At 39.6% G+C, this 13,597-nt stretch overlaps 1 protein-coding gene across 1 annotated transcript in view; it reads left to right on the top strand.

Moving 5' to 3' along the window:
* Positions 1–13,597, top strand: part of setd5 (SET domain containing 5) — a 93,032-nt gene that overhangs the window by 61,665 nt on the left and 17,770 nt on the right. Inside the window, exons 5-11 of the mRNA XM_067999064.1 lie at positions 263–321; positions 2,007–2,194; positions 4,812–4,850; positions 9,092–9,334; positions 9,609–9,757; positions 10,391–10,508; positions 13,222–13,331. Of these exons, the coding sequence (XP_067855165.1) occupies positions 263–321; positions 2,007–2,194; positions 4,812–4,850; positions 9,092–9,334; positions 9,609–9,757; positions 10,391–10,508; positions 13,222–13,331 (906 nt within the window). The remainder of the gene's footprint in view (positions 1–262; positions 322–2,006; positions 2,195–4,811; positions 4,851–9,091; positions 9,335–9,608; positions 9,758–10,390; positions 10,509–13,221; positions 13,332–13,597) is intronic.

Genomic DNA, 13,597 nt, shown 5'->3' with positions numbered 1-13,597 from the left:
ATGTTCAGGACTATTTTTGGTTTAAAAACCACTAAGAAATAATTCCTCTAAATAGTAATATTTCTCAATGAAAACCTAAGCAGTAATTAATGGCCCCATTTTACATGTTTGATTTACTTTTTCTGGGTAGTGCAGTATTAAATATCTGAAAGGTTTGTCCTAATCCTTTGAGAGAAGCTAAATAAATGCTGGTTTTAAATCCTTGCTCACAACTTTGGTCCTCAGTAACTCATTGTGTTGTAATCTGTGCTGATGTTCACAGGGGACTGGACAGGCGGAAGGTCATCAGACTCCAGCGCAGGAAGCAGGAGAATGTGTCTGGTAAGAAAAAAAGGTTTATTTAGACATTTCCTTCTGTTTTCATTTTTATTATTTTGATATTAGCTACCATGGGGTACAGTTGTGGTGATTTGCCATTAACTTGAATACCTTTTTGCTTATTTTTGCTGTATTTGAATTTTTATTTTAAAGCAGTGCCAATAATCTCATCAAGATTAGTTAGGAGGTATTGCTGGGCATCATTGTGTGAAAATGTTGAATGAATGTAATGAATCTGAGGTGTTTCAGCAATAGTGTCATTTAAACAGTATTTGAACTCATTTGCACTACTGAGGGTATTAACTCTTTCATAATAACACTCAACTTGGGAATTTTACCTTTTAAAAGATATTATTGTTCTCATTCCAAGCAATTCTGAAACACACTGATGGTGTTGTTTTCCAATACATTAGCTGTTGATTATCACTTAAAAAGCTTGCAGTGCTGTCACAATTGTTAATCATTCAGTTTGGATGTTGTCACACATGAACTATTACACAAAGTGCACTGATCCTCCATGTACACTCTGGCACCTTTCACATGCCAAAAAACTAGATAACGCCTAATGAGTAAAGGCACTGTTCAGTGTAGCGGTATACATGCCACAAGATCCCAAGTTTGAGATCCTCTCTGCAATTTTAACTCATCTTAGGCAGGGCAACAGTTGAGGTGTTATAATTGCCCTCTGTGTCTCTGGGCTAGGAAAGGGTAACAAATTAGCCAGTGTTGCAGATGTGCATGAGCTTTAATGTCGGAGTCCATAGTAGACATCTGAAGTTGGAGGTGCAGAATTACAGGAAAATCTAACAGAAGGAGCATATCTCTCAACCTGCAAACTTGAGGGACACCAGCCCTAAAAATCAGCAACAAATATCTAAATGTACTATGTATAGTATCAAAATATTCAAGTATTGTAATACTTACATTTTTGTACTGTTTAATGCTTTCCGAGAATCCAAATGCAAATTAAAGGAATACATCTAATAAGGTGGAAAAAAAGAAATTAAGCACATGCAGTTCCTTCTGTATGCCTCAGTTTCTGTAACTCAAAAAGAAGAATTGATAGTTGAAATAGTGCCAGGAACAACTTCAAGTTTGTCAGCCCCACTTCAGCATTGGGAAAGGGTTGAAATGGACTTATAAAATCAGGACGTCGGCTTAAATTGGAACAGTTGAGAGGTATGATCTGGTGGTTGACATGTGAGGGTAATTTTCAGCGAATGCAGGCTGACAAAGTAATTTGGCTTGTGATTAGTGTAAGTACACATGGAAGCCGCAGAATTGGAGAGTTGGGCATGCTTTCAATTTATTTCCTTGCCTTCATTTACTTTGTGTAATAGATCCATAAGATACTTATTCCATCTTTTAGTTTAGGAAAAATATCTTCACAGCTATTTAGGGTGAAGGTGCAACAGGACAATGGGCATTTGATGTTAGAAGTGCAAATGGAAGGGAAATTTTGCACTTGGTGACATAAGATGGTGTTGCTAATTGGTGTAATGTATGCATTGTGCTGTTGTTGCACTGAATTAATGAATGTTTGAGGGTGAATTTCCTCAGAGCCCCTCCCTCTCCAGCACAGTAATTTTGGCTGAAGATAAGGTGAACAGGCGAATCTCTGAGGAAATTCACTCCCTTTGTTTAACTTTCAGTTCTGAACGGAATCACCTGATCACCTTTTCCCACAGGTGGAGATAGCAGTGCAACTGAGAGTGGGGATGAGGAGGTATCACCGTCGACAGTGTCGTACACGGCGACACAACACACGCCCACCAGCATCACGCTTACAGTCAACCGAGTGAAGAGAACAAAGGCAAAGAAGAGGAAGAGAAGCACAGAAAAAGCAAGAAATGCTCCCAAAGCCAAAAAAATAAAGGTAGGTGTTTCAGAGAGAACGACACATTGAGTGCAAATTCGGAGTTTTAGCAGATTTTAATTTTTCTAAGGTTTCAAAATGGTTATTACTGCAACCTGATCATTTGAAAAATTGGGGCATAAATTGCTCGCCTGAGGACGCCATTCATCAATAGTGTCCTCTTTGTCCATTGGCAAATCCAGAAAGCAAGTTCACGAATGCGCACATGTGCACTAAAACCAGGAAATCGTGAACTTGCTCCCATTGGTTCGCCGGCGGTTTGACAGGTCTGAATTAAAGGGCCACGCTACGCTACAATCAATAAAATCATTAACATTTGTAAACTTACCCATCTGCCCAGCTGGAACAAAGCTCTATCTAGAGGACTAGAATACAAGGGGGCAGAAGTTATGCTGCAGCTATACAAACCCTGGTTAGACCGCACCTGGAGTACTGTGAGCATTTCTGGGCAGCGCACCTTCGGAAGGACATATTGGCCTTGGAGGGAGTGCAGCGTTGGTTTACTAGAATGATACCCGGACTTCAAGGGTTAAGTTACGAGTAGATATTACACAAATTGGGGTTGTATTCTCTGGAGTTTCGAAGGTTAAGGGGTGATCTGATCAAAGTCGATAAGATATTAAGGGGAACAGATAGGGGTAGATAGAGAGAAACTATTTCCGCTGGTTGGGGATTCTGGGACCAGGAGGCACAGTCTAAAAATTAGAGCCAGACCTTTCAGGAGCGAGATTAGAAAACACTTCTACACACAAAGGGTGGTAGAAGTTTGGAACTCTCTTCCGCAAACGGCAATTGATACTAGCTCAATTGCTAATTTTAAATCCGAGAGAAATAGCTTTTTGGCAACCAAAGGTATTAAGGGATATGGGCCAAAGGCAGGTATATGGAGTTAGATCACAGATCAGCCATGATCTTACCAAATGGCGGAGCAGGCTCGAGGGGCTGAATGGCCTACTCCTGTTCCTATGTACGCCACTAAAAGGTATGCTGGAAAATACCAGCCCTACACTACTTTTTAAAAGTGCGATGACTGTTAATGACTGCGAAACAACAAAAAATTAAATTTTAAAACTGGAATGTCATATTACTCTTATTTTAATATCTTTTGATCACTAAAAAAAGTTTTAAAACATTTTTAAAATTTTTTTTCACTTAACTTCTGTAAGTTTCATTAAATTAAATTATTTGCTTGGCTTTTCATAATATATGTTAAATTTTTATTTAAACTAACACACAGAAGTTAACTGTAAAGGCATGATTTCTAGTTGCCTGCTTGTGGGTGTGACTTCTCTTCTTGGCAGATTCTGTGGGCGTGGCTTCCATTCCCACAGTCTCTATTGGATCTGAATGAACCTGTGCTGAATTCACAGCACTGAACTTAAAAAAAAATTGAAGAGGGTACAAGTGGATGTCGGAGACCACGAGATAAGTTTTTTCGTAGTGTCCTGCAGACGCTGGTTGAAGCAAGTTCCGGATCAGAAAGCGTATCTATGGTCTATGGAGCCTACAAGGTTTCCAAGGAATTTCCAGGAGTACTGCAAGGCCATCAGGTTTGGTCCATCTGAGGGCAGGCCTGCTTTGTGGCACAATTCTGTGTTCTATATTTTTTTCTGTATTTGGTGACTTATTAGCATGTTATTTTTGGAGCAGTATGCTAACAAAAAAAGTCTGCAATGGTAATATAGTTTTTCTTTCAATAGCTGAAAGAATAGCATTTTTAGAAGTGGAGGTGAGGTCCCTGGGAGTTTGTTAATATTTGTCGGGGATTTCACCCATATAGAAATGTTTGAAAACTAATCATTTACAAGGCAAATTTGAAACATCTAATTTAATAGAAAAGATTTTGCATTCTCCAGCACAAGAAGTACTGTCAGCAGACTTACCTTGTACCATGCAGTGGGGAGAAGTACCTACACCAGACTTGCCATGAATGTTGCATCTACATACATTGGAGGGTAGGGATGGTACTTTCAGCAGACTTGCCCTATAAATTGCAAATTGTAAACAATTTTACAACACCAAGTTATAGTCCAGCAATTTTATTTTAAATTCACAAGCTTTCGGAGGCTACCTCCTTCCTCAGGTGAACGATGTCATGACTATAAATTGCAGACATTGAAGCAAATGATGGTGCCCAGTAGAGGAGTTGGAACACCATACATGTAGAATACATGAATTATTGGAGCATACCAGAAACAAAGCTTTGGAATATAACTCTTTTTCTAAACCCCACCAAGAAGTGTTTATGGGACCTTGCTTAGCAAATTCGCTAACACGTTTGCTTACATAACAACTGTGGCTATACTTAAAAGTAATAACTTGGCTGTGAAGGACCGTGGGACATCCTTAGGACATGAAAGTGCTAATTAAATACAGTTATCTTCATACCTCCACGGAAAGCTTAGTTGGGAGAGGAGTTGAGGCCTTGCATGGATGAACACCTCATGAAACCAGGCTCTTGGTTGATTCTCACCAGTTTGCAGTGTTGAGGTTTGCTTGTATTTTGAAAAAAGTCTCTGGGTGTGAGGGGGTTAAATGGTAGTGGATAATTAGTGAACGCAGGCAGGGCTGATTACATGATTCCACAAAAACTTCTCTGTGATTTTGTTATCCACAGGCCTTTCGAGAAGGGTCCAGAAGGTCCATGAGGATGAAGGTATGGATAGAGAAACAGATTTACAGCATTAGATTTCCTTTTAGTTCATTTTGAAAATGGCAGGTCTTAGCTGAGTAAAGGTTCATGCAGTAATTTCCAGATTGAATTTTTGATTCATCGGTAGAGCTTTAATGGGCTGGACCACTTCCCTTTCACTTCTGTTGCACATAATTGTTTAATTGCTTGTTGATTTGTAAATATCCATTTTATAATGCTTTTCTTTTGTATGCTTCAGATGTAATGTCATTTAGCCACCAACAACCCCCTCTGCCCCAAGCCTTGAAAGTCTATGACAATCCTTCGTTTTCAATTAAATTGAATACAAACCTCTAATGAAATTCTGTTTTATTTTGAAAAGCCTCTCTAAATGTGAGTAGAGCCATAATTATTTTTTCTGTTTTTTTGTAAAAAGGTCTATGTATAAGACATAAGGAAAGGGCATACAAAAAGGCAAAAATTGGCACAGATCCTGGCGAATGGGAAAGATACAAAGATCAACAAAGGGTCACAAAACAGATAAGAGCTGCAAAAAGGGAGTATGAAAAGAAACTTGCAAGGGATATCAAAACCACTACGAAGAACTTTTATAGTTACATTAGGAAAAAGAGGGTGGTCAGGAGCAGTGTTGACCCCTTAAAAACCGAAAGTGGGGATATTGTCATTGACAATGGGGAAATGGCGGACATGTTGAACAATTACTTTGCATCAGTATTTACAGTCGAAAAAGAGGATAGCATGCCAGAAATCCCAAGAAAGCTAATATTACATCGGGGACAGGGACTCGATAAAATTAACATAAGTAAAGCAACAGTAATGAAGAAAATAATAGCACCAAAGAGTGACAAATCCCAAGGACCAGATGGTTTCCATCCCAGGGTTTTAAAGGAAGTAGGTGAGCACATTGCAGATGCCCTAACTATAATCTTTCAAAGTTCTCTAGATTCAGGAACTGTCCCTCTGGATTGGAAAATTGCACATGTCACTCCGCTTTTTAAGAAAGGAGATAGAGGGAAACTAGGGAATTATAGACCAGTTAGCCTAACATCTGTTGTGGGGAAAAGCTGGAGTCCATAATTAAGGATAGGGTGACTGAACACCTCGAGAATTTTCAGTTAATCAGAGAGAGCCAGCATGGATTTGTGAAAGGTAGGTCGTGCCTGACAAACTTGATTGAATTTTTTGAAGAGGTGACTAAAGTAGTGGACAGGGGAATGTCATTGGATGTTATTTATATGGATTTCCAGAAGGCATTTGATAAGGTCCCACATAAGAGACTGTTAGCTAAGATAGAAGCCCATGGAATGGAGGGAAAAGTACAGACTTCATTAGGAAGTTGGCTGAGCGAAAGGCGACAGAGAGTAGGGGTAATGGGTAGGTACTCACATTGGCAGGATGTGACTAGTGGAGTCCCGCAGGGATCTGTCTTGGGGCCTCAATTATTCACAATATTTATTAACGACTTAGATGAAGGCATAGAAAGTCTCATATCTAAGTTTGCCGATGACACAAAGATTGGTGGCATTGTAAGCAGTGTAGATGAAAACATAAAATTACAAAGTGATATTGATAGATTAGGTGAACTGTGGCAAATGGGATTCAATGTAGACAAATGTGAGGTCATCCACTTTGGATCAAAAAAGGATAGAACAGGATACTTTCTAAATGGTAAAAAGTTAAAAACAGTGGATGTCCAAAGGGACCTAGGGGTACAGGTACATAGATCATTGAAGTGTTGTGAACAGGTGCAGAAAATAATCAGTAAAGCTAATGGAATGCTGGCCTTTATATCTAGAGGACTGGAGTACAAGGGGGCAGAAGTTATGCTGCAGCTATACAAAACCCTGGTTAGACCGCACCTGGAGCACTGTGAGCAGTTCTGGGCACCGCACCTTCGGAAGGACATATTAGCCTTGGAGGGAGTGCAGCGGAGGTTTACTAGAATGATACCCGGACTTCAAGGGTTAAGTTACGAGGAGAGATTGCACAAATTGAGGTTGTATTCTCTGGAGTTTCGAAGGTTAAGGGGTGATCTGATCGAAGTTTATAAGATATTAAGGGGAACAGATAGGGTGGATAGAGAGAAACTGTTTCCGCTGGTTGGGGATTCTGGGACCAGGGGGCACAGTCTAAAAATTAGAGCCAGACCTTTCGGGAGCGAGATTAGAAAACATTTCTACACACAAAGGGTGGTAGAAGTTTGGAACTCTCTTCCGCAAACGGCAATTGATACTAGCTCAATTGCCAAATTTAAATGTGAGATAGATAGCTTTTTGGCAACCAAAGGTATTAAGGGATATGGGCCAAAGGCAGGTATATGGAGTTAGATCACAGATCAGCCATGATCTTACCAAATGGCGGAACAGGCACGAGGGGCTGAATGGCCTACTCCTGTTTCCATGTTCCTATGTCCCATCAATAATTATCACACATCCTCTACACAGGGTCTCAAAACTGTGGAGCTCCAAATCATTTCATAATCTAAAGACTTTTAAAGCTTAATGCTTGATGCCTAATCATTACTTATTGATCTGACATCTTATTTTGTCTTTTTCTTTAAACTCTTCAACTTTGGTGGTGTCCTGCACTATGGGTCCTTTACCTGGGTTTTTCAAGAACTTTTCATTCAAAAATATGTAAGTTCGAATGCCCTGAGAGTGGTCAGATCTTGTGTTGCCAGGCCTTTGCCAAGGCAGCTTTTGAGCCAACTACTAGGAGGCGTGTAAACATGGCTTGTCTGCCTGGTTTCTTCCTTTCACTGGGGGTAGGGGGGGAGTTTGCATGAGCTCAGTTGTGCTATTGACTTACATGGGTGAGATCAGACTGTGAATTATATGTGTGCGGTAGCATAGTGGCTATGATACTGGACTAGTAATCCGGAGTAATGAGTTCAAATCGTGCATAAGTTCAAACGGTAGCTAGGGAATTTTAATTCAGTTAATTAAATTAAATCTGGATTAAAAAGCTAGTATCAGTAATGGTGACCATGAAACTACTGCTTTGTTGTAAAAATCCATCTGGCCTATATGTGACTCCAGACCCACAGCAATGTAATTGATTCTTAACTGCCCTCTGAAATGGCCGAGCAAGGCACTCAGTTGTACCAAGAAGGTGGCTGACCACCACCTTATCAAGGGCAATTAGAGATGGGCAATAAAATGCTGGCCTTGCCAGTGGTGCCCACATCCCATGAATGAATTTTTAAAAAGTTTGAGTTCTAGTCCTTTCATTTTCTTGCACAACATATTACGTGCCCACCTATTTATTAATCCAATGTTTACTCATAGGTTACAAATGTTTGGAGGCTCAAACATGAATGTGTAAATCCAAACACATCTGGGAGGTGCACAATGAGATCCAAAATTGAGTGATTGATATCGGGCAGGAAGATTTATAGATCCATTTGCAGGGGGTTAACTTTTTAAAAAATATATATTTTAATCATTTACACTTGACATAAACCAGATTAATTTGATTATACCTGGGCGTATTTATTTCCAATATTTTTAATCTTTCTAGATTTGAGTTACTGAAGCAGAAAAGACCAAGAGGAGTTTTGATAAAAAGTTTTGATAGGACGAATAGGGAAAGACTGTTTCCTCCAGTTAAGGAGTCAATGCTGAAGGGTCATCAATTTAAAATTGTCATTAAGACGGTGAGGAGAGGTTAGGATAAATTTATTTATGTAGAGGATTGTTGAAGCATGGAAAACTTTGCCACAGAGAATGACTGAGGCCAAACACTATTGCATTTTTTTAAAAGGGAAAAGTGGGTAAATATTTAAAGTAGAGGAAGATACAGGGCTGTGGAAAGTTGGATTAGTTTTGGATTGCTCAAGCAAAGAGCTGGCACAGACACAATGGGCCAAATAGTCGTCTCCTATGTTTTAAACATCTATGGTTCAGTCCCATTCCCTCAATCAGAAAACAGATCAGTTGAGGTCAGTAGGCCTTCCTGCCCGATAGCAGAACGGGTTTCCCTCAGGAAGTGGTTTTATGTTGCACTGTATAGCGGAAGTGACTTTGAGGGGGAAATTTAACATTATCAAAGAGCTTATTTCCTCTCATGTGCAGCAATTTTTTTCTGAGAAACTACCACCTCTACTCTCAATTTAAATGGGGTACTATTCTGAAACCAGGTGTAAAAATACTGGAAGAGTTAGGAGATCTACATTTTTCTTGTCAACAATCTTTTGAGTAGGTAAGCAAGCTTGGTTTGTTCAATTTGCTGATTTTTACATTTAGAACTCATTGTCAGAAGCTCATGCATTGGATGAAAATACAGCAGAGGGTTGGGAGAACCGGATCCGCCTCTGGACAGATCAGTACGAGGAAGCATTTGCAAATCAGTATAGTGCAGATGTACAGAACCTTCTGGAATTGCATCGGTTAACCATGAAAGACTCTGTGGGGAAAAACGTTGTGTTGGACACTATTAATAAAACGGAACTAGCCTGTAACAACACGATTCTCGGCTCTCAGATGCAGGTAAGAACACTGGTCTAACTTAAAGGTCAACTGTGGATTTGGAACTGTTAGTCATGAGTGGAACTATTGGTAGTACCCATGTGATTTGCATTTTAACTTGTAATAGTGCCTTTTATTTTTTGTGTATTTTCTAAGAAATGTATATATTTAGCCTATTTAAATTTTTTTTTCATTCACCAAATTGTGCCTTATGCAGTAAAGCCAACAGGCCCTTCTGCATCAGTAGTAAAATAGTAATTTTGTTGGCAATGTATTATTTTCCTCCTGTTGACAGCTGCAGCTTGGTAAAGTCACAAGAGTTCAGCGGCATCGCAAAATTTTGCGAGCGGCCAGAGACCTGACACCAGACATACTTATTATCGAATACCGTGGGAAGGTGATGCTGAGGCAGCAGTTTGAGGTCAATGGACATTTCTTTAAAAGGTAGGACAATATTGAGCATCATTGTATAGTTGCTACTGTAATGGCACCTGTGTGGGTTTGACTGTCCCAACATGGAGACAATTTGGAGGAGTACCACAGCAATTTAAGCTGAATAAGAAGTTTCTTTCGAAGATCAAGTGTTAGCCATTTTCCCACACCTCACCAGTCATGTTGAAAGCATTATATTTGTTTAATGTACTGCCTGATGTGGTTCACTCCCTTTTCTGTGTTGAGTTAGCTTATCTCAATAGGGGAGATGGAAGAGGCACTACACTTGGCCTCAGTGCCCTGAAGATAAACATCAACTCTGCATCTTACTCCTGCTCTGTATGTAGCTGGCAGTGCGCACCGTGGACACTGGATTAGACTTGGCTATTCTTTTTTTCTTTCTCTTGCCCGCCCTCCCCCCATACCCTATGGTTGAATATTCTGCCAACACTCATTCCTTAGGCTTGCACATGAAGAAGGGCCTCTTGGGGGAAGTACTGGAAAGCTTAAGCTGAGCATGTAACTGTCGCTCAGTGAGAGTCATTGCCTTCAGATCATGGATAAAGAAGGAAGAAAATTTTGGGAAAGTAGAATTCTAACCCCAAGAGTTACCAGAATCACATTTGTCATCTCCTTGCATTACAGACCCTACCCCTTTGTGCTCTTCTATTCGAAATTCAATGAAGTGGAGATGTGTGTTGATGCTAGAACATTTGGGAATGATGCTCGGTTCATCAGGAGGTCCTGCGCTCCCAATGCAGAGGTCAGTTTTTTCTAATTATCTGTACATTTCTATCCGTTTAATTGTGTTATTATTATGACACATTAGTTGTGTTGAAATAATTGAAGTGATTAAACATTAACCATGCCCATCTTGATGATGTGCTTATGAATGAAAAGTTTCTTAACTATTTGATTGTTTGCATTCCTATATAAGTACTTTTTTAAATTTACACAAATGGTTAAGATATGTTGCTGTTTCTTCACATAATATTTGCAGGGCCATATATTGAGGCAGCCCTCTATAAAAATGAGTTTACCAGAATCAATCTGTTTACAACAAATCCACTCTGTACTCAACATAATAACATGTCCTGAATTGAATCCATTATACTCCTAAAGTAATAAATTAATATATTGAATATATTATCTGTTTATAATGAATGAATTGAATCCCTCACTGAGCAGCAGCACTGTGTAAAACCCCATTCATCAAGTTCAGAAAAAAAATAGTAAAGATTCTATGAATGAGGGAACAGGTTGGGTTGATTGTACTGAGAATGAATGTTAGAATGCTGTCAGTTTATTGGTGCAAATTTGGCTGAGATCAACATTGAGCATGCAAATAACATTTTAAAACAAAACAGCATCAAGAGCAGCATCACATCTCAAGTTCAATTTAAAAGAAAATCTTTGGCAGTTTTCACCCAACTTGATCCCACTACTCTAGCATGGCCAATTCAGAACAGATGTCAAAAAGCCTTACACATGTTTTCAGTAATGTCTCATTTCTTTTACTTAGAATTTTCAAGTGCTTGTACATTTGGACAATCAATTAAGAAAAGATAAAACAAGAAAATGTAAACCCAACTCATTTGATAATCTGAGTAATGGTCTCCAAAATATTCCATCACTTTGTTCTCTTTTCCCCACCTCAAGTAAATTGAATAAAGTTCTGGAATATCCAGCTAACTTTACATACTATATTTTTCATTCCTCTCTAGATCTCTACCATAGCAAGACGTATCCATGGTCCCATCCCCTCAAGAATCATTGCGTTCGACAACATATTCTTGAAATCCTCGATTTCACCCCTAACCATATATTCAGCCAGCTTTTTTTTCCCCAAAGTATCAACTGCCATGGCATTAGCTGCTTTAGCTGGAGATCTGCACCACTCTGCGAGTGTTATAAGTTTTGGGTCTACTTCTTGGGTACAGCAGCATTAGTTACTCTCATAAGTGGACCGAGCATGTTGCATTCACAAGGGTGTCCGTTAGCCCAGTATCTGATTATACAATAGTGTATCCTGACGATGTAATAGTAGGACCTCCTTGTGATCTGAACTCATGTTGTGGTTTTAACCCAACTCCTGCGTATGCTCCTCCAATATTTCTGAAGGCAGACTGAAACACTTTGGTGAGACGAGGTCAGATACGAATTGTTAAGCTGCTTTATTTTACAGACAGCAAGTGAACGTACAGAGTAGCAGATGTAAAGCAAATCTCACCTTGATTTAATTAACTACAATATAATAAAAAAATAAATAAAGCTATCCCCTTTTAACACACTTGATTAACTTTTCCTGACAGCCTTTTGAATCTGACTGGTTCAGGGCTTGAGATGAATGAGTTTGCCCTTGCTTAGGCCAGGCTTCCTCCCCAGATATAGCTGACTGCCCCTATGACTCTTTTTCCTATAGTCGAAATGTTCACAGGAAGTGGGAGGGCAGGACCCGCGACCCCTTCCCCGCCCAGTAGGCCTATCAACCAAAACAACTGTCCCCTCTTCCAAGAGTATATTTTCGGCAGACACCTTATGTTGGGCTCGCATGAATAGAAACATCTCCCTGCAATGGGTGTCATTGTTCACTGGAATCTCGAAACTAACTTTGATTGTGTAAAGCACTCTGATTCAGACTCCTTGTCTGAATCCTAATCTGCATTTCCTGGCTCTGCTGTTCTGTGAATCTAACCCTTTGGGAGCCACGTTTAAGTGAGCAGTCGCATTTTTCACATTAATTGCACAGAGATCCTCCCATGGCAGCATAGCCAGAAATCCAAAAACACCTCGGATATCAAAATAAGGTCTTTTCTAATCTGATGTCTTGCTTGAAGTTGAATAGTTTTATACCTATGTCTTGTAGTTCAATCCTGACAGTATAAGTCAAGAAACCTGCTTGTGCTTATAAACTCCAGAATTATCTTTGTTGCTCTCTGATCCCTCCCCAATACATCAATGTCCTTTTCCTCCTGGTAAGCACCCTTTTTATGTTAAATCCCAGATATGCAACACTTTTTAGTATTAAAATCATTTGTGCTTTGGAATAAAAATTTTATTCAGCCTTAAAGTTGCTCGGTTGCTCTCTCCCCTAACTCTCACCCTGCCTTTCCTCCTTATTTTGTTTTTCTTCAAAAATAATTTTACTAAGTCATAAACTACAATTATTTATCGTTTTTGTTCGTGTATTTTTTCCTCACGTTTGCGATCCTTTGCTGTAATATACTGTTGTTAACTAGCGTATGTACAGATTATACTTTTATGGTGCAACCACACAGGTTTAGTCAGTGCACCTTTCAACAAGAATTGGAGCCCCCATTTACAGTGTCTTGACAACCCCTTGGCACAAATCCTGCTAGCTGTAAAAAGACTGTATGGAAATGTGATGACAGCAAGTGGGATAAATTGGGTTTGACCTATTTAAAAATCTTAAAAGAAAAAAATAGCTAGCTACAACTTGCATTCTATGTCCCCAGGTACGGCACATGATTGCTGATGGGATGATCCACCTTTGTATATACGCCATCGCGAACATCCCAAAGGACAATGAGGTGACCATTGGCTTTGACTACGAATACAGCAGCTGGTAAGTGAGATCAGTTCTCTCCTAGGAGTTTTCAAAATATATGGAGGTTTTATTAGAACCACTATCGTAGAACTAAAATGTTTTGTATTAATAGTCCTGCAGCCTAGTGGTTACAGTATTGCCTTTTCAGCGAGACGAGTTAATTCCTCCCCTCCCCCCATGGATGGTGCAAATGTGGAGTTAAGAATGCATTATTCAAGTCAAAAAGGGTGAGAGGGCAAGGGAATGATTGGACTGGGTGGACAGGGGGCAGGGGAAAGAGGAAG

The sequence above is a fragment of the Heptranchias perlo genome, chromosome 17, assembly GCF_035084215.1.
Source record: "Heptranchias perlo isolate sHepPer1 chromosome 17, sHepPer1.hap1, whole genome shotgun sequence".
In the NCBI taxonomy this organism is placed as follows: domain Eukaryota; kingdom Metazoa; phylum Chordata; class Chondrichthyes; order Hexanchiformes; family Hexanchidae; genus Heptranchias; species Heptranchias perlo.
This window is presented reverse-complemented; position numbering and strand designations above follow the sequence as displayed.